Genomic DNA, 18419 nt, shown 5'->3' on the forward strand with positions numbered 1-18419 from the left:
CTTTGGTTATATTAAAAGAAAGGTTTTGGACCTTCAAACGGCACTATATCCGAACAGCTATTATACAGCCAATCAAATATGTCACGGCGTCAACAAAAGAATTATCTAAATATTTCAAAAAATACTAATTTCATTCTAAGACAAGAGGCCCATGGGCCTTATAGGTCACCTGAGCATTATGCAACAACTTTCCAGTGATTGAATTTGATTCATGTTTTAATCCAGATGCTATGGCATTCACAATTTTGAAAGAGGCCCCATTGATCATCATAACAATACAATTAGCAGTTGCTTAGTTTGTTTACTTAATACCCATAGGCAGGGTAGGGGAACAAAAAATGCATTTCAAGTAATCAGTAATATTCAGCATGATCAGTAATGCCCCAATCACACATGAACCCCTGAACCTTAGGCCTAGATCCACACATTGCACAATTTTTGAAAAGGCACCCTTGTTTTTCAAAAATATCTGATTAATACCAAGGAGCATATTTCGAACAATTCATCCAGTTTCAGCATATAAGTACAGCCCCCTCCCTCCCTTATGGTACCCCTGACCCTGGGGCCTCGAAATTCACAATTCTGGAAGATTAGGACCCTTGCTCATAATATCTATATAGGTAGTTCATCTGCTTAATACCAAGGAGCAGAGAAGAAAACTTTCAAAGATTCAATGTATTTTCACTGTATAATCAATAGAGCCCCGTCCTATCACTAGAACCCCTGACCCTACGGCCATAAAATTCACAATTTTGGAAGAGGTAATCTTACTCATCATAACTATGTAATTAGTTTATTTCATTCCTAGGAGCAGAGAAGAAGATTTTCAAAGAATTTGTGTAATTTCACTATATAATCTATAGACCCCCCCCCCCTACACCAGAACCCCTGACCCTGGGCCATAAAATTCACAATTTTGGTAGAGGCACTCTTGCTCATCATAACTTATGCATTTAGTTAGTTTATTTAATATCCAGGAGCAGAGAAGAAGAGTATCAAAGAATTCATGTAATTTCAATATATAATCTATAGACCCCCCCCCCCTACACCAGAACCCCTGATCCTGGGGCCATTAAATTCTCAATTTTGGAAGAGGCACTCTTGCTCATCATAACTATGCAACTAGTTAGTTATTCAATACCCAGCAGCAGAGAAGAACATTTTCAAAGAATTCATGAATATTCACTATATAATCTATAGAGCCCCACCCCTACACCAGAACCCCTGACCCTGGGGCCATAAAATTCACAATTTTGGTAGAGGCACTCTTGCTCATCATAACTATGTACTTAGTAGGTTTATTTAATACCCTGGAGCAGAGAAGAAGATTTTCAAAGAATTCATGAATTTTCACTATATAATTTATAGAGCCCCACCCCTACACCAGAACCCCTGACCCTGGGGCCATAAAATTCACAATTTTGGTAGAGGTACTCTTGCTCATCATAACTATGTACTTAGTTGGTTTATTTAATGCCCAGGAGCAGAGAAGAAGATTTTCAAAGAAATAATGCATTTTCACTATATACTTATTTGGCCCCGCCCTTGCACTAGAACCCATAACCCTGGGGCCATGAATTTTACAATTTTGGTAGAGGACTCAATGTTGATTACAATCTTGCAAACAGTTTGACTGCTTGATGTCCAGGAGTAAAGAAGAAGATTTTTAAAGATTGCACTAATTTTAGTGGTTTTTGCCCCACCCCCAGGCCCCAGGGGGGGGGGGGGGCAGGGACCATGAAATTCACAATTTTTGTTCCCCTTTACCCATAGATGCTATGTGCCAAATTTGGTTGAAATTGGGTCTGTGGTTTCAGAGAAGAAGCTGAAAATGTTCAAATGTTAACGCACGACGCACGACGGACGACGACGGACGAAAAGTGATAGCAATAGGTCACCTGAGTTTACTCAGGTGACCTAAAAAGCCACGCAGCTGTATACAGACATTCCAAATTAATGTTTCATGGACTGACAGGTTGTTAAATTCCTCTCACTATTCACTGTAATTACCCCATCCCGTAGAATGAATACAATGTCTTCCTTCTAAGCAGAGAATGTCAGTCGGTTGATTTGTTTTTGTACATGCATGTATACATGTAGTTTAAGGGTTGAATTCCGAGACTGAAAGTTACGACCTATTTTTATGTAAACCAATAATCATACATGACATGTTATGCACTGCCATGAATATGGCCAAGGCATTTGCTGTTTGTCGGACGTCTTCCATCCTTCCTACTTTCTGTCCTTCAGTCTCTCCTTCTGTCACACTTTGCCTTTAGCTCAGTTCAAAACTCAGTTTCAAACAATCTATCCAAGATATTTTTATCAATATTTATATACTGGAAGAAATTAATTAGAGTTATGCAATTGCATTAACATTTTTTTTAAACTTGACTTTATATACATGTACATGTATATACCTCACTTTTCTTAAATTAGTGTTTAGCTCAATTCTAAATATACCATTTAAAATGTGTTATCAAACTTCACATGTTGATGCATATTGATGAGAGCTATTCAATGGCATCACCATTTTTGAACTTGGCCTTTCTTTCGACCTTGACCTAACTCTTTTTATCTCAATTTTAACTCTAACGAGAGTTAGTTATTGCTTAGCACAAGACCATTTGAAAAGATCAAGGTCACACATACAAGTATTCCTTTACATTCTTTTTCCTAGCGAAACATTGTAAGTTGCTTCTCTTACAAGTTTTTTTTTATTTGTATATCTCTAGTATGTGGCCTTTGACCTCGACTCAAGGTTGCGTCTTCTAGTTCGTAGCTCCAACGGAAGACCTATTCGTTGCTTTGCAACGAGCTCGGCTCTAGTTAACAGATCTATTTTTGTATTCATATGTAGCAGAATTTGTGAAAGACATTTTGATTATCTATTCGAGAAAAAAGAAAAACACTTGCTGTGGCCTTCAACTCGACATTTAGATGTATCGACGATTTATTGTCAATTAATAATGGTAATTTTCATATCTATGTGGACACGATATATTTTGGTGAGCTTGAGATAAAAGATTTTTCAGAGTCTGACACATCTGTTTCCTATTTGGATATTTTACTTGAAAAAGACATTAATGCTAATTTAACAACCAAGCTATATGATAAACGTGATGACTTTAATTTTTCTTTCGTCAGCTTCCCTTACTTTTAAAGCAATATACCTTCATCGCCTGCATACACCGAGTTTATATTCCTCGTTTTATTCGATACGCAAGAGCATGTTCTACGTATGAACAATTTCTTTAATGAGATACATTATTGATTTAAAAAGTTGATAAAGCAAGAATTTTAGCTATCTCGTTTAAAGTCATCATTTTGTACGTTCTATGGTCGATACAATGACCTTGTCAGCAAATACAATTTATCATTGAGTCAAATGCTGACTGGCGTTAATTGTTAGTCCATTATTTAAGCACTTAATCGACGAAGAATTTTTGCGTTATTTCCCTATTATGACACGGAGCACACTGCAGTGTGACTGGTCGACAGGGGATGCTCACTCCTTTGTGGCACATGATCCCACTTCCGATGTTATGGAGGTCCGTGTATGCTCTGCTACTATTTTGTATTGTTTTTGGACTTTTGACCTTGAATAATGTCCGTTATCTCGATTAGTTTCATTCAGGCCACTGCGTAATGCATGATTTTGTGAAAGCTTCGAAGCAAACGTCTGACGGCAGTTTGGTCACCTTGTCTTTTGGCATAAAATTAATTCGACTATATGAATCGACAGAAAATAAATGAACAAAATATAACTAAGAAAATATGCTTTGTTTATAAATAATCAGATTTAACATTCTGAAAAGTATTTTCTAGGTATGCAACAGTTTTTATAGGGATTGTGGCTGTCAGTGTTTTTGCAGGAACAATTTGCTTATGCTCCATCATACTGTTATGCAAGGATTGTTGCAAAAAAAAAGAACAAATGGAAGGCCCAATCGAAGGAATGGTACATTTTCAGGTATCTAAATTGAAAAACTTTACTACAACAGTAACATTGAAAAATACTTTTCACAATATATACTATTCATACATGGTTTTCCTCCATTAATTCTCTATAGCTATTGCAACTTACTTTGCAATTCTTATTTTCTGATTAATTTTCTTATTTTTTCGTTCATTTTTTGTTTCATATTCAGTATATACTTACAACGATTTCCTTATACCTGTATATGAAACATATGAAGATGAGCAGCATTCAAGATCAAAAGTCCATAAAACAATACAAAACAGGAGCACCGCAAACACAGACCTCCAAAGGTACCATGGAGGAGTGGGCATTCTCTGACAACCGGTTACACTTGCGGTGTGCTCCTTGTCGTTTTAGGGAAAAAACCCGTCGTCAATTTAATGAATGAATAATGGACTTATAATTAGTCTGACAAATGTCATTCACATTCTAACGTCAATACGATAGATCAGGGTGAGCTTGAAATAAAAGAAAACACTACCACAGAGTCTGGCACATCATTTGACTCAATAATAAATTGTATTTGCTGACAAGGTCATTGTATCGACCAGAAAAATAATTACTTTAAATGAGGCTGCTAAAATCTGTGCTTCGTCAATGTTTTAGCAATAATTTACCTCATTTTTTTTATAGAAATTGTTTATGTCAGTTTTGAATATTTTTAATATTCCAATAAACCAAAATGAATTTGAACTACCATACATATATATTGGATTCCAACACCTCATAAAAATCTTTACAAACAAAGGTACATAACGGGTTCCGTTAAATGTTGAATCAAGCCTTTTTTCTACTCCTCACTAAGATATTAACCGTAGTGACGGAGAGACCGACCTCAAGAATACGGTGTTACAATATATTCTAAAAGTGGTGTAAATCAGACGTGGATGCTAAAAATTCCAAGGAAATTGGACAATTTGAAATCATAAGATTTGACTTCAACCAAAATCTTGAAAACTTTTGAATTTTCAACTTTAAACACAACCATTCCCCACGATAAATTAAAATGAAACTCGAAAATTTACTTATCTTGTCATTGATCATTTGCAAAATTATTTCGTTAAAAACATTCTGATTGTACACACAAGTACTTTGAAGTTGACATCCCAAAAATATGTTTGAGTTTCTGATTGACAGTGTCTGTGTCGTTTTTAGAGACCGGGTCTTCTAGCAGTTTATTTGAGTTTCGATTTGTGTCGATTGTGTCCCGTTGTTGGCAGACCTATTTTTGTCTTCAAATGAAGCAGAATTTCTGCGAGATCTTGTGCGTGAGGGAAAGGAGCGCTTGCTGCCTGCTAGGCGTTTGGGTGTGTTGGCGGCGTGTTGTCGTTTGGCATTGTAGTTTCCATTCTTATGTCGATGCGATATATCTTGATGTGCTTGGGATGTAGGATGCCGCCGGGTCTGGCGATTTTGTTTCATGTTTGAGTGTTTTGCTTGAAAAAGAATTTTACTGTGATCTGGCAGCCATGCTCTGTAGTGAACGTGGTGCCTTTAGCTTTTCTGTCGTCGACTTCCGTTAAATGTGCGGCAATGTGCCTTTATAGCCTGCATGCAGGGATTATGTATCTCAGTTGGTTCGATGCGCAGAAACGTGCTCTGCATGTAAATAGTTTCTGATTCGAGGTGAATTATTTTAAAAAAAAACTAGTCGGCAGGTGGGTTGGTGGGACGGCAGTTCCGGCTGTCTCGTTTGAATTCAACTTTTGGAGAGTTCTGTAGTCGATGCCTTGTCAGCAGGTGCAATATATCGTTGAGTCGGGTGTTGACTGACGTTCTTCGTGCTGATTGTTGGAACATTGTTTGTATGCGTGGTTGGCGGCGGTTTTGCCGATGTTTCCCGGTCGTGGCGGATGTTGGGGGGGGGGGGAGTGAACGGTCGGCGGGGGCTGCTTGCTCCTATATGGCACCTGATCCCACTTCCGACGCTTTGGAGGTCCATCCTCTGCTCATATTTTATATTGTTTAATAGATTTTTGAACTTGAACACTGTTTGTTATCCATATGTTTCATTATAAAAATTAGATGCTTTTAGTTTTACCCTTAAACATATCTTGTGTGTTCGTTGCAAACTTTTGAAAATAATATTATATTAACAATTTCATAATCAAAAAGATTTTAAAAAAGCATATACCTCGTGCTCCAAATTCAATAAACATAATTTATTCCATAATCATCATGTTTAACCATTATTTATCACGAGAAATTAGCATGCAGCTTTGGAAACGGAGTGTCTCTGATTTTGGTGAAATTTTTATGCTTACTCCATTTCTCTATACCTTCCAATTTGAATAATGTTTTAGAAATCCATGTTTGTTCTTTAATAATGTCTTGTTTCAGTTGACTTTGAGCATGATAATTTTTCTTTCCGGATGACAGTTTGTTATTTTCTGAACAAAATTTTCTTGAGAAGTGTGGCTCTATAAAGTTCAACACTACCCCGGAGTCAATTAATTTCATATGTAATAATAGTTATGTAATATAATCTCTGTTTCATGAAAAGTGCTTCTAGAATCTTACTTTCTATAACAAAAACATTTATTTTTTTACACTTTCGGATGAATCCTCACCAAAATTTTTACATTTTCTAGATAGGATCGAAAAAAAATTGATAGATTAACCATACTATTCTAGCAGCACTTTCCAAAAGGAATAGAATTTTTAAAAAGTTTAAAAGTATGAGGAGTAGTGTTGAATTTACATGTTTTGTTTGGTACGAACGACAGATGAAAGGCTGATCGGGAAATACACACTATGTCTGGTTTTATCGTACGTAAACAAAATGTAGAATTATATTTGGATACCTTATTCATCAGTTTAATTCCCGTATGAATCACACATGATATTCATGCATAAGACTTTTAAATTCCGATTTCTTGTACTTGTTTACATGAATTCTCGTTACGATTCACTTTCACTCTCCTAAAACTGATCAACAGTTATATGACGTCACGAGTTTGGTATTAAACTCCAATGACATACAAAGATATTTATTACACCAAGAAACACACTTCTGCATGTTTTGATTCATTTCTACGACCCCAAATCAATCTTTAAATATAGATTTTTAGAAATCGTTTTCTGTAAAGTTCATATGGTATTCATATCACGTTCATATCAGAGGAATGTAATGAAATGTTTTTTTTTAAATAACTTTTAGGTTATCGCGCATCTAGACAGACAGAAAACCATATCACAACACAAATATCATTAGATCCTGCTATGCAGAACTTGTCACTTACAGAAAATATCGAGATGAATATTTATAGAGAAGAACACAGAAATGCCCCGATATCACCACCATCTCCTCGAAATACAGAGCAGGAAGAACGCCATATTGTCCCAGTTAATTTAAATGAGATCTCAAATTTCAATGATGATGATTCAAAAGATTGGACAGATGAGCCCCCTCCTTCCTACAGCAGTTTGTTTGAATAGTTAGACTTGCCGTATTAAATGTGCACATCTTGCATAAAGGTTTACAGTGTTTATATGCCTAAAATAATGCAGAAATAAGCTGACATTTAAACACTGATAAGAATTATTTTTCCTCACTACTCACATGCACATTTTCCTAAAATGTACCCTTAACCAGGATTTTGAACAAAAGGATCCCATTTACCATTCAGTGATTAAATTTCACATTACTGTTTATAAGTACTTTGGACAATCTTTTTTCGGAGCTTAGCCACACGCACAACCCAAAACATCCTACTGTCTCCCTTATTCTGATGATGAAGCATCTCTGAGTCAATGTATTCTATTGGTAATTTGAGAAGTAATGATCTTATTCAATTTAAAAAGAAATGACGAACTAGGAGATTATTTTAGGGCAGTTTCAGCCAAAAATAACCAGAAATTTTAATATGACTCATAAAACCATCATTACTGCTTCAAGATATTGCCACAACCAGTCCTTTGTCGGGTAATTCTGAACTGGTTTGAACATGTGTACGATACTGCAACTGAAACATCAGAACTACGTTCAGATTCAATGGAGGAGCATTACCAGCCGACTGGTCGACGTGCGTGTAATTCTTGTTATAATTGTTAAAATCAGACCAATCTGTAGACAATTCAGTTTCTTCTTGTAAGTTGGACGATGCAAGACGAAGGTTGTGCAAAAGTTCACGATTTGAAGACCCAGTCGCCTTGAATATTAAATCTTTCAAATAGTTCCGAGGTCTTTGAATATGGAAGCCGGATCAATGACCTCATGGTTCCTTTTGGTTCCTGCTGGAACATAGGGCCTCGGCAACAGTTCTCTACCGCACTCTATTTTGGGCAGCCTTTTTCAGTTTTTCCCAGGTGTTTCCACATTGCCTGATCTCCTTTTCACATGACCTTCGCCAAGTTTTCCTGGGACGCCCAACTCGCCGTTTGCCTTGTGGGTTCCACTCGAGTGAGTGGCGTGTTATGTCTCCTGGTGGTTTTCGGAGGGTATGTCACATCCATCGCCACTTTCTGCGGGCTATATGTTTAGTGATTTGGTCTTGGTTTGTTTTTTCCCACAGATCCACCAGTGGCTGTGACAATACTACCTAACTATGTAAAGGAGTCAATGACCTAACAAATGTAATTGTCCCTGTGTTCTATGTGATATTTTATTTTTGTAAAACAGCGTCATATGTCATGCTTCTAAATAGAGAATAGAATTGTAGATATTTTATGTTGAATTTCACACACATACTGCATTACACTACTACAAGGCATTTGTTTTATGTTTGTTCCCCCAATCTCTTTGAATATTTTTAAAGACATTTTTATGAGAGTGCATGAAATATATGGAGATACGAACATTATTCAAGATCAAAAGTCTAAAAAACAATACAAAATAGGAGCAGAGCAAACAGTCTGTCCTCCAAAACATCGGAGCTAAGACCAAGTGCCATGGAGGAGTAAGCATTCTCTGCCGAACGGTTCCACCCGCCGTGTGCTCCTTGTCAAGATCGAGAATAATAGAAAAATCCGTCGTCAATTCAGTGTATAAATAATGGAATAACAACTAGTATGAAAACGTCAGTCAGCATTTGACTCAATGATAAATTGAATTTGCTGACAAGGTCATAGTATCGACCATAGAACTTACGAAATGATGACTTAAAGCGAGACAGCTGACATTCTTTTTTCATCAACTTATTTGTCAATTATTTACCTCGTTCCAAAAATTGTTCATAAGTGAACATGCTCTTGTGTATTGAATTAACGGAGATATATAAACTCTGTATGCGGGAGATGAAGGTATATTGAGGCATAAGTAAGAGAACATGACGATAGAAAAGTTTAAGTCGTCATAGAACTTCGTTATTAGATTGCCATTAATGTCTTTTTGAAGTATAACATCCAAATATGAAACAGATGTGTGCGACTCTTTTATTTCAAGCTCACCAGGATAAATCATATCGGCATAAGAATAGAAATAACAATTGTTAATTGACAATTTACGTCGTCGATATATCTAAATGTCAAGTTGAAGGCCACAGCAAGTACTTTCTTATTTTGAAGCAAAAGATTTTGCAGATATTCTGTTTCATACGCAGCACTGTTAAGGCTTACTATGAGAAATCAACGGAAAATAGAAGTGCAAAAATGGGAATTGTTCTTAAAACTTAATTTATTTTTATTCAGCTGTTCTATTATCACAGAACTTAAATACTTATGGAAATAGCATAGTATAATCTACTCTGTACTGTATGCAGTTTGGTCCCATCGATGGACAGTCACGTGATGAATGCATAGTAGGTACACGGAATGTAGGTCAATAACAAATTTCAATATCGCAAGGGCATACCCTAGTTGAAATTAAAAATTCAAACTGTTAATTGTTTCTGCATACTTTGTACTTTCTGGAAAGTGCTGCTGCTTTGAATTGAATTCGCGTTTTGATAGTTATAATTTCCAGTAAATAGGCTGATGTCGAAATATGTTTGCCTTTTACCAAATATTTTGTGTACTTATGAAGTCATGCTCACGATTTAAAGAAAGCAGCAACACTTTTCAAGTTAAGGAACATATCCTTTATTTATATTCAAAAAATGGTTCAGATTATTTAGTGTATGTCCTTGCGAAAAGACATTCGCAATTCAACAGTACAGTGAGTTTATTTCGACTCGAACATAAACGAGCCTTTACATGTAATACATCAAATTTGGTAGATAATATGTTGTATGTAGACGAATAAGGGCTGAAAATAAGAGCAAGACCTAGAAATTAACAGAAATGCTACACATATTGAAATTATACATGCATAGTATGCTAACGCATATTATCGGTGTTTGGATTTTATTATAAAAAGTGCTTGAACTATATAAATTTTTTTTGAAGTAGAAAAGGCCTACATGTAGTTACACCTATGTAATTGTATACCTTGATTTGAAAAACAATTTGATAGTTATGTTTGTTTCGATAGGCTTCATTTTGATTTCGTTTCAGTAGGTTTCATTTTGATTTCGTTTTGTTTCGATAGGTTTTAGTAGATTTCGTTTCGTTTCAGTTTGTTTCGATTCGTTTCTATTTCGTTTTGCACTTTACAGGTGCCTTAAAACAGAAGACAATGAATCGAAAAAAATATACCTTCAAATATATCTCTAATAGAAACCTTAAAGGTCATAGGAGATAAGTGTTAACAATGGGTTTTCCCCCCATGAATATCAAATTTGTACCTCAAAATCTTCTTTGAAAATATCCCACCAATTTTTAAATTACGTTATGCACTAGAGATCAAAGCTCAAAGTTACTTGCTCAAGAAATTCGCTCCCTGATTATCGTTCTTGAATTTCCGATCGTGTGACGTCACACGAGACCACTTTCAATTTGTCATTTTGTGAATCAAAACAAAGGCTAAGAACAGCGACGCTTTTTCCAAAATGGAGCCATTTGAGGAGTTGGTGAACGACGATCCTGAGTTTGTTGTACAAGGTTATCAGTTTGAACCTGTTTTTAAAGCGAATGCGAACGAGATCAAAGAATCTTCGTCTGAATGTAGTGAAGAGGAAAACGATTCCGACCCTGTTGAAGTTCTTCCGTGTAATACTGACTGGTAACTAAATATATTTGATATTTTCTTACAAGCAATTTTAACAAAGCAACAACAACAATATTACGCTAAGCAGTGAGCAGTACTATGCATCCATATATGAGAACAGAGGCTCTACAGCCAGATCAGAATTTCCTCTACACAAATAATGATACTTGAATTGTTCAAGAGTTGAAAACGTGTTTATAGACTATAAGGCTGTATTACTCTAAATAAAGGAAAGGTCAAGGCCTATACAGGTCCAGCACAATACCCTGATAAAGGTTTATAGGTTGATAAAACTGTAAAAGTGTATTACCATTACCTTGATCTAGGTATTTTATGTAATGAATATTAAAATAAAATACCCTTAAAAACAAATTTAAATACAGCAAGTCGAGATGTTTTTTTTTTTTTGGTCAGTGTGTCCACTCGTGCATAAAAAGCATTCCATCTGGTATCACAAAAACAGCATAAAAGAACTCCTCCTCACACGACATGCTTTTAATATACTGATTTCTTTGCGTTTGAGTACTTTACAATATGCACAAGTGAATTAACTGAAAACAACTCAGAACTCGACTTTCGGTATTTATTTATTTTAATGATCGAATTTTCATTACATAAAATACCTTGATCAAGGTATTGGTAAGACTTTGATCAGGCTATATAGCTTTTATCAAGCCATATACCTGTATCAGGGTATTGTGCTGGACCTGTTTTATAATACACTGATCCAGTTTTTTCTTACTTCTTATAAATGTGCCTCTACATTTATCACTTAATCTGATCTATATCCATGACTTCAAGTCATTTATTCTAATTCTGGTTAAGACTGACAAAAGTGATAATTTTATCACACAGGTGTAGTTGTAGCAATTGTGTCATTATGGAAACGACAAGAGAGTGTAAATGTTGCTTTGGAATACCTGATGTAGCAAGAAAAGTACATAAAGGGAACTTGAAGTGCATCACTGAGCATGATAGTTTTGTTGTTAATTGCCTGAATCATCATGTTTTGAAGTTGTCGAACTATGAGTATATGCAGGACAATGGACCAATTGGCGATGATGAACCAGTTAATGAGTAAGTTCAGGAAACAGGCAAAATTGATAATACATAAATGTAAACAATATCGGAACACTCTCAGAGATATATATTTTATGCCCATAAGTTTTATATCATTTTCAGTGATTTTTTTTAACTTTTAGGCTTTATCGACACCTTGCCTATAGGCGATTTGCAAGGTTTATTTGGAAACGATTAGGAAGGTACAATAGGAGGATCCTTCCATCATGTGTTGTTGATGCTATCAGAAAACAGTTTCCTAGCCAGCAGTATTGTGGATTTCGATACCCCGGTGAAGAAAAATAGTTGATGTAATGAAAATATAAATTGTCACTAAATTCAGATGTACATGTTTTCAAGCAGGGTACAATGTATACTTTAAAAGAGGAGAAAAATGCATATTAAACTATACATATATCATTTATTAGCTCAGTTTATATCGATGAAAACACACATCAGAAGTGTTTTACCAAATCTGGACAGATTTCAGAATGAACAGTTTTTTTAAAACACCTTTAGTATCAATTATCATTGAAACGAGTGACATGTTTCTGAATTGTCACATGTTTTGGTGGCTTGGGTGTGCTCTGTGATAGTGGTTCAGGCAATCTCCTAGGCAAGTTCATAGCCTCCCTTGCTTTTGTATAGCTGTCATTGACAGTGCGCAGATCCACAACAGCATCCATCAGGTCAGAGATGTAATCTAAATTGTAGGAAATTGGAATTTTCAATAAAATAATTTACTGATGTATTTTGAATCATAAACATAGATAATATTTTCTTCACATAATTGGTTTAAATTAAAACTGAATCCAATTTTGCTTTTAATAAAATTTAATCATGAAATAAGAACTGAACCTTTACTCACTGAAAGTTTGATCAACTTTAACTTCCTTTGCAACACCCTCTCCATGGCGACCTTTTGGATAGGAAACACTGTACTGCTTCTCCCCCTCCCTTGTTCTGCTTTGTGGTCTGCTTACATTTTCATTGAAATGCAGAGCTGCTAGGTATATCCTGTTGAGAAAATTCATATTATAAGAATTTAAAAGGGTCTAAAAATTATCAGCCCTTGAAGTAAAATTCAATGCTCAACATGTATGTTTTGAACGTGTTATTTTGAAAAAATTAACAATAATTCTTAGAATATTACCGAGCCTGCATCTGTATGTAAAAGAAGTGTACAGCTTTGGGTGCAAAAAAAGCACACTACTTTATGATAAGCCTCTAAGCATGAGGTTTGGCCAACATTTGATAGTTGCTTAATATCTGTCAGCAGCATCCTTCCCCTAACAACTGTCTCCAGTTCTAAGAATGCCTTTGATCCTAAATGAAGGAAAGGGTACAATGTACATGAAGTTTTAACATGGATTTTACAAAATAATTCAGGTTTTGCAAGTAAATCATGCAAATTCTATATATTGTATTGTACCAGTGTTTAGTTTGTCATGCACATATATTACATTTTTTGCCTAAATGTTCAAAAGTAACTAAGCTGTTCATATTTACATAAACAATAGTGTTCAGTTGCATATCCAATCATTGTACACATAATCATTTGAACTAATCCACACTTGCATTATACCTCTCCTAATCCATTGTCTGTCATCAACTGGTCCATGAAGGCATCTCGGGTATAGTTCTCCATGCCCTTCATGTACATCTGTTACATGGTTTAAAATGGAGATCCATTTCTCCAGAATCAGCTCTCCATTCCCATCACTCGAAGCTGCACACCAATAAATGTGATTGCTAATAGAGTGGGCCCATGCCCCAACTAGTTCACAGTTTTTCTTTTTTGAAAGAGCTTCCAGCTTTTTGTAGACTCCTATAGAGATGAAAAGATATAGTCACTATTGTTACATCTATTTTTTTTTCTACGTTTGGGACAATACTTTTTCTTTTATATCAACACATGCTCTGATATTTGTGTTACATATATTTAATACATGTACTTTTATAGCTCCTAGCTGGGCCATAAAAGCTAGATGAGCTCACCATTGATCCAAGTCTCACTTTAACAAAAGGAATGTATAGTGAAAAGTGAAACTGAGATCAAAAGTGAGATATATTGTCCCAAACTTGATATTTTCACTTTTAATGGTCAATCATAATGTGTAACACATAATGTATATACCTTTAGCAACATGCCAAACATCAAACATGTGTACAATCTGTGGTTGGTCACGCTTCATGTAGGCTTTAACTTGACTGTGCCTGTCTGTTACAAGGTGCGATATTGGTATTTCCTCCTGGTGAAGCTTTCTCAAACACCTTTTTAGCCCTTCAAGCTCCATATGGTACGAGTTTGGCACTTCATTGCTCTGAGTAGAAATCAGATACTAGAACATGTACATGTAGTACTTGAGAGCATGATGGTATTGTGAATTGAACTAAGGATAAATTTGATTTCATCGCAATTAATATGCATATAATTTCTGGATTTATAACTTTAATGTATAGAAGTAATACCTGGACAAGTTGAATATCCAAAACTTTTGACGTGCTCAGGTCCATGACTGAGTATGAGCCGAATTTTGCAGTGTGTCCAGGAGAGCAGCACCGGGCATCCCCACCTAATTTTACAGCGTGGTCTTTGCTTTTTATTTCCTCAAACATACTTTGCTGCTTCTGCTGCCAAACCTATTGATCAATAACTTCAATTAGTTAAACCAACCAGATTAGAGAAATGATGGTAGAATTATAAAATACTATAGCATACTATTATACATGTAATACAATACCTGCTCAATTGCTGGAACAAGATAGAGCTGTTGTAGAGCATTATATGTCCTGTAACTGAAACTCCTGATGCCTGCGAAATTCAGGAAGTTGAGAGCCTTAACAGGACTGCATCCGCTGAATAATATGGCAGCAGCAACAATAAGGTTCCCCCAAGGCATCATACAAGAGAAAGGTTGGCTCGCCCACTCCCAGGAGATGCTGCACTTTTTGCACGTAGAATGGACACTGACAGCAGTGCCTAAAATAAAATACCAAATATAGATATATCCTATCAGTTACAACACCATACTATTGTGATTTAGAATCAGTAAACAATATGTCTATAAACAAAATGTGTAATGTTCAAATGAAGACATCACGTATTTCATATTTGTGTATGAATTTATCCCTATTAATAAATGTTATAACATTTATTAAATTATGTACCTAGAACATTCCAAGTATAATCAGTTTTGATGATATTAATGCCACAATTCAAGCAATGCGTGGGTAGAAGATGTTCAAGACAGCTCTTGTACACTATAAACTTGGTATCCCCATTCATGTCATTCTTGGTCTCTGGTGTAATATCTCCTTCGTCACTGTCCTGATCCGGGAATGTCCATTCAATGTCCGAGTCTTCAATGTCGGAATGATCAGAATCTGTGGGCATGTCATCATCATCATCAAATTCTACTGCCAGATGATTAGAATTGTGTAAGGCGATGTCTGTCTGTACACCTATTTCCTTCGTTACTGGAGATGCTTGTATCATGACACTTTGACGTTCCTGTGCATGTATTTGAATATTTTCATTTTATTAATAAATAAATATTTTAAAATTTAATAAAAAAGCATTGGTAAATATTTTGAATTTTAATTACTCACACAGTGGTTAAGAGAAGTCTGAGTAAACACGTTGAATTGATTTGACATCCCTATTGCTTCAGATACCTGTAAAAATGAAACATCAAATCATTGTTCAATTACTATGAACAATTTAATTTACATTTGAATATTACTACTGTATGTAATTTTAAACCCAGACTTATGAAAAAGTGAGCTTACCAAGCTATCATTTCTCTCAACATTACTGAACTTAAAACTTTTTAAAATTCAAATATAATAAATATAACAGGGATTTTCCACTACCCCGTGTAGGGCCGAATATGGGCCCCATTCCCAATTGCATATTCCTTCCATTTTTCCCAAAAATGGTCAGCATGTGTTCAATTTTTGAAACTCCACAAAATTAACTGATAAAATTTCATGTAAAACAAAGATGGTCAGGTTGAAATAGAGATGAAATGAACATAATTTGTTGGAAACTTGACTAAAACTTCATAATAATTAATCTATTCTCTGAATTATAGTTCTCAATAATGAAGTAAAAATCAATTTTATTCATTATAAGTGTTTATTTCTTGAAAATTATCATGCAATAAAAATTCCCAAAAAGTGATAAAATGTCGTTAAATTCCCAATTGTAAGGGCCTGGGCCCCATTCCCAAAATGGTGTGGAAAATCCCTGTATAACAATATCAGTTGCAGATCCAGGAAATTTGTAGCCCCCCCCCCCCCCCATTAAATCCTATTTCATATATCATTCACAAAAGGGGCCTGTTGCCCATCTTGAACCGTCAGTGGATATTAAAATTAATAATAAAAAAAAGAAAAGAAATGCAATAATGTGTGCATTACCATTAAACCAGACTGGGAAGTGTGGCTTGCAGTGGCAGTACTGGTCTCGCTGGTTCTACATGTAGTATCTGTCAGCGTAGACTGCTCAATTACTTCAGCTTCTTCGAATTCTGCATCATCTTCCACATTATCTCTTAAAGCCTTAAAGATATGCAACAGGACCTTGTAAACAAGAGCTCTATGAATTTCTTTACATACATGTAGGCTATATCTCTCTCTCTCTCTTTCTCTCCCTCTGCGTGTATGTATATTTATTACGATGGTGATATATACATTTATAATATTTACTTTGTTTTTACACTAGTAAGATAGGCTACATGTAGTAGCAAATTATTGTCAATAATAAAATCACTGTCCCACTATGCACAACGGTACTTATTTTCTTAGTATGATAGGCCTAGGGGTTTGTTCTTTCACAGGGTCGGCAGATTTATCAATAAACCAGTGAAAACATAACCTATGAGCTTCGCTTCGCTCAGTGAAAACATAACCTATGAGCTTGGCGAGCGTAGCGAGCGAAGCGAAGCTCATAGGTTATGTTTTCACTGGTTTATTGATAAAACTGCCGACTCCTGTGGTTCTTTTAAAAATGGTGTCTACAAACGTATTATTTTGATGGGCTCGTAATTCTATGGAAAATGTTTATTATGCATTTATTATTTTTATCGAAGAATTTAATTGGGAACATACTTTTTATTAAAAAATTGTTTTCAAATGTAGGCTACAATATATATACCTACTTCTATCGCCCTTCGCTTGAAGTAAGCAGTCGATTTCCGTTGTTTTTTCTCTGTCTTCGGAATGTCGAATATCGTTGGGACTGCATCTGCCCGAAGATCTAGTTTCTTATACCCACACTTTTTAGCTAAGGCCGGATGTATCTTAAACTGGTCCGCCGTAAAATGTTTGGAGCACAGCTTGGAAAATTCTGTCACAGTAAAGCGATCTCTTCGAAGATTTCGAATCCAAATCTGTCTAAATTTAGGATCCTTGGGAAATAAAAACATGGACACACCTTTCTGACTTCTTATGTTACAGTTAAAAGCAACGCACTGTACCATTTTGATCTAATATCCACTAGGCCGTTTTTAGAATTAAGTAAAACAATCCACCATTGGCCTATTGCGTCAAGTGGGCTTTCCTGACGTCATCAGCAAAGGGAGATAAGTCATCATACTTGTATGAAGTTTTTGCAAAGACAGATTTTGACGTGCTGGAGTGTCAGTTTTCTTGCAGATTCGTCTGAATAACTTTTTTACATACCATCAGTTATAAAAAAAGGAACTTATTTCTAAACATAACAAAATTTATTCAATGTATTGTCTCCTATGACCTTTAAATTCTTTCAATATTTTGTTAGAGCTATACAGTAATATGTAATAATATTGTAGCGAGGTGAGTGAGGTGAAGGAATCAGTGAGTGAATGCTTAAGAAAAATCCACAATGATTATTTAAATATAATATTATTATTATTTGAAAGCTGAAATGTGGAAAAAAGAAAAAAGAATATTGTAAAGAATTGAACAAAGGTGAACTCACAATTTGATTTGATTTAGAATTGACCGCAAGCTTTATATTTTTCCTGTCTTCAAGAGATCATTTTATTTTTTATTTGACATCTGATATCAGGAAGCTTCCTTTGCCTTGGACGTATTGATATTAAATTGTATGTTATATTATATTTTAAATAAGACTAGTGAAAAATAATATTTCCCCCTATTTTTTAGTAAAAACTTTCTTCATTATGAAAATAATTTTATATGATAGATGTATTTTACAAGGTTTTGCGTTGCACAATAGCATAGGTGGGCAATAAAGGAAACGTATGCATGTAAGTACTTTCTCTTGTTTAGAGAGTTGTCTTAAAACCTTTAATTTTATATTGGCTTTTATAGTAATTTGTAATAATAATCGCTGTATCTGATATA

The 18419-nt window shown here is 35.2% G+C and overlaps 3 protein-coding genes across 3 annotated transcripts; 1 reads left to right on the plus strand and 2 right to left on the minus strand.

Annotated features, from left to right (window-relative positions):
* The first annotated feature begins 11650 nt into the window (after positions 1-11650).
* On the plus strand, positions 11651-12457 carry LOC134275484 (P2X purinoceptor 7-like). Its single transcript, XM_062757767.1, has 2 exons — positions 11651-12083; positions 12209-12457. Exons 1-2 carry the CDS (start codon positions 11887-11889, stop codon positions 12369-12371), a joined length of 360 nt encoding a protein of 119 aa, XP_062613751.1. The 5' UTR covers positions 11651-11886; the 3' UTR covers positions 12372-12457.
* Positions 12458-12460: 3 nt separating this feature from the next.
* LOC134275482 (uncharacterized) lies at positions 12461-15071 on the minus strand. The gene is made up of 6 exons (XM_062757766.1): positions 14538-15071; positions 14203-14389; positions 13651-13893; positions 13328-13391; positions 12934-13082; positions 12461-12768 (listed from the first exon to the last, which is right to left on the minus strand). Exons 1-6 carry the CDS (start codon positions 14682-14684, stop codon positions 12587-12589), a joined length of 972 nt encoding a protein of 323 aa, XP_062613750.1. The 5' UTR covers positions 14685-15071; the 3' UTR covers positions 12461-12586.
* Positions 14907-17551, minus strand: LOC134275485 (THAP domain-containing protein 10-like). Its single transcript, XM_062757768.1, has 5 exons — positions 17231-17551; positions 16491-16631; positions 15678-15743; positions 15329-15579; positions 14907-15048 (listed from the first exon to the last, which is right to left on the minus strand). Exons 1-5 carry the CDS (start codon positions 17549-17551, stop codon positions 14907-14909), a joined length of 921 nt encoding a protein of 306 aa, XP_062613752.1.
* Between the last annotated feature and the right edge of the window lie 868 nt (positions 17552-18419).

This window comes from Saccostrea cucullata, unplaced genomic scaffold, assembly GCF_032062105.1.
Source record: "Saccostrea cucullata isolate Sc308-1 unplaced genomic scaffold, CSIRO_AGI_Scuc_v1 ctg7352, whole genome shotgun sequence".
In the NCBI taxonomy this organism is placed as follows: Eukaryota; Metazoa; Mollusca; class Bivalvia; order Ostreida; family Ostreidae; genus Saccostrea; species Saccostrea cuccullata.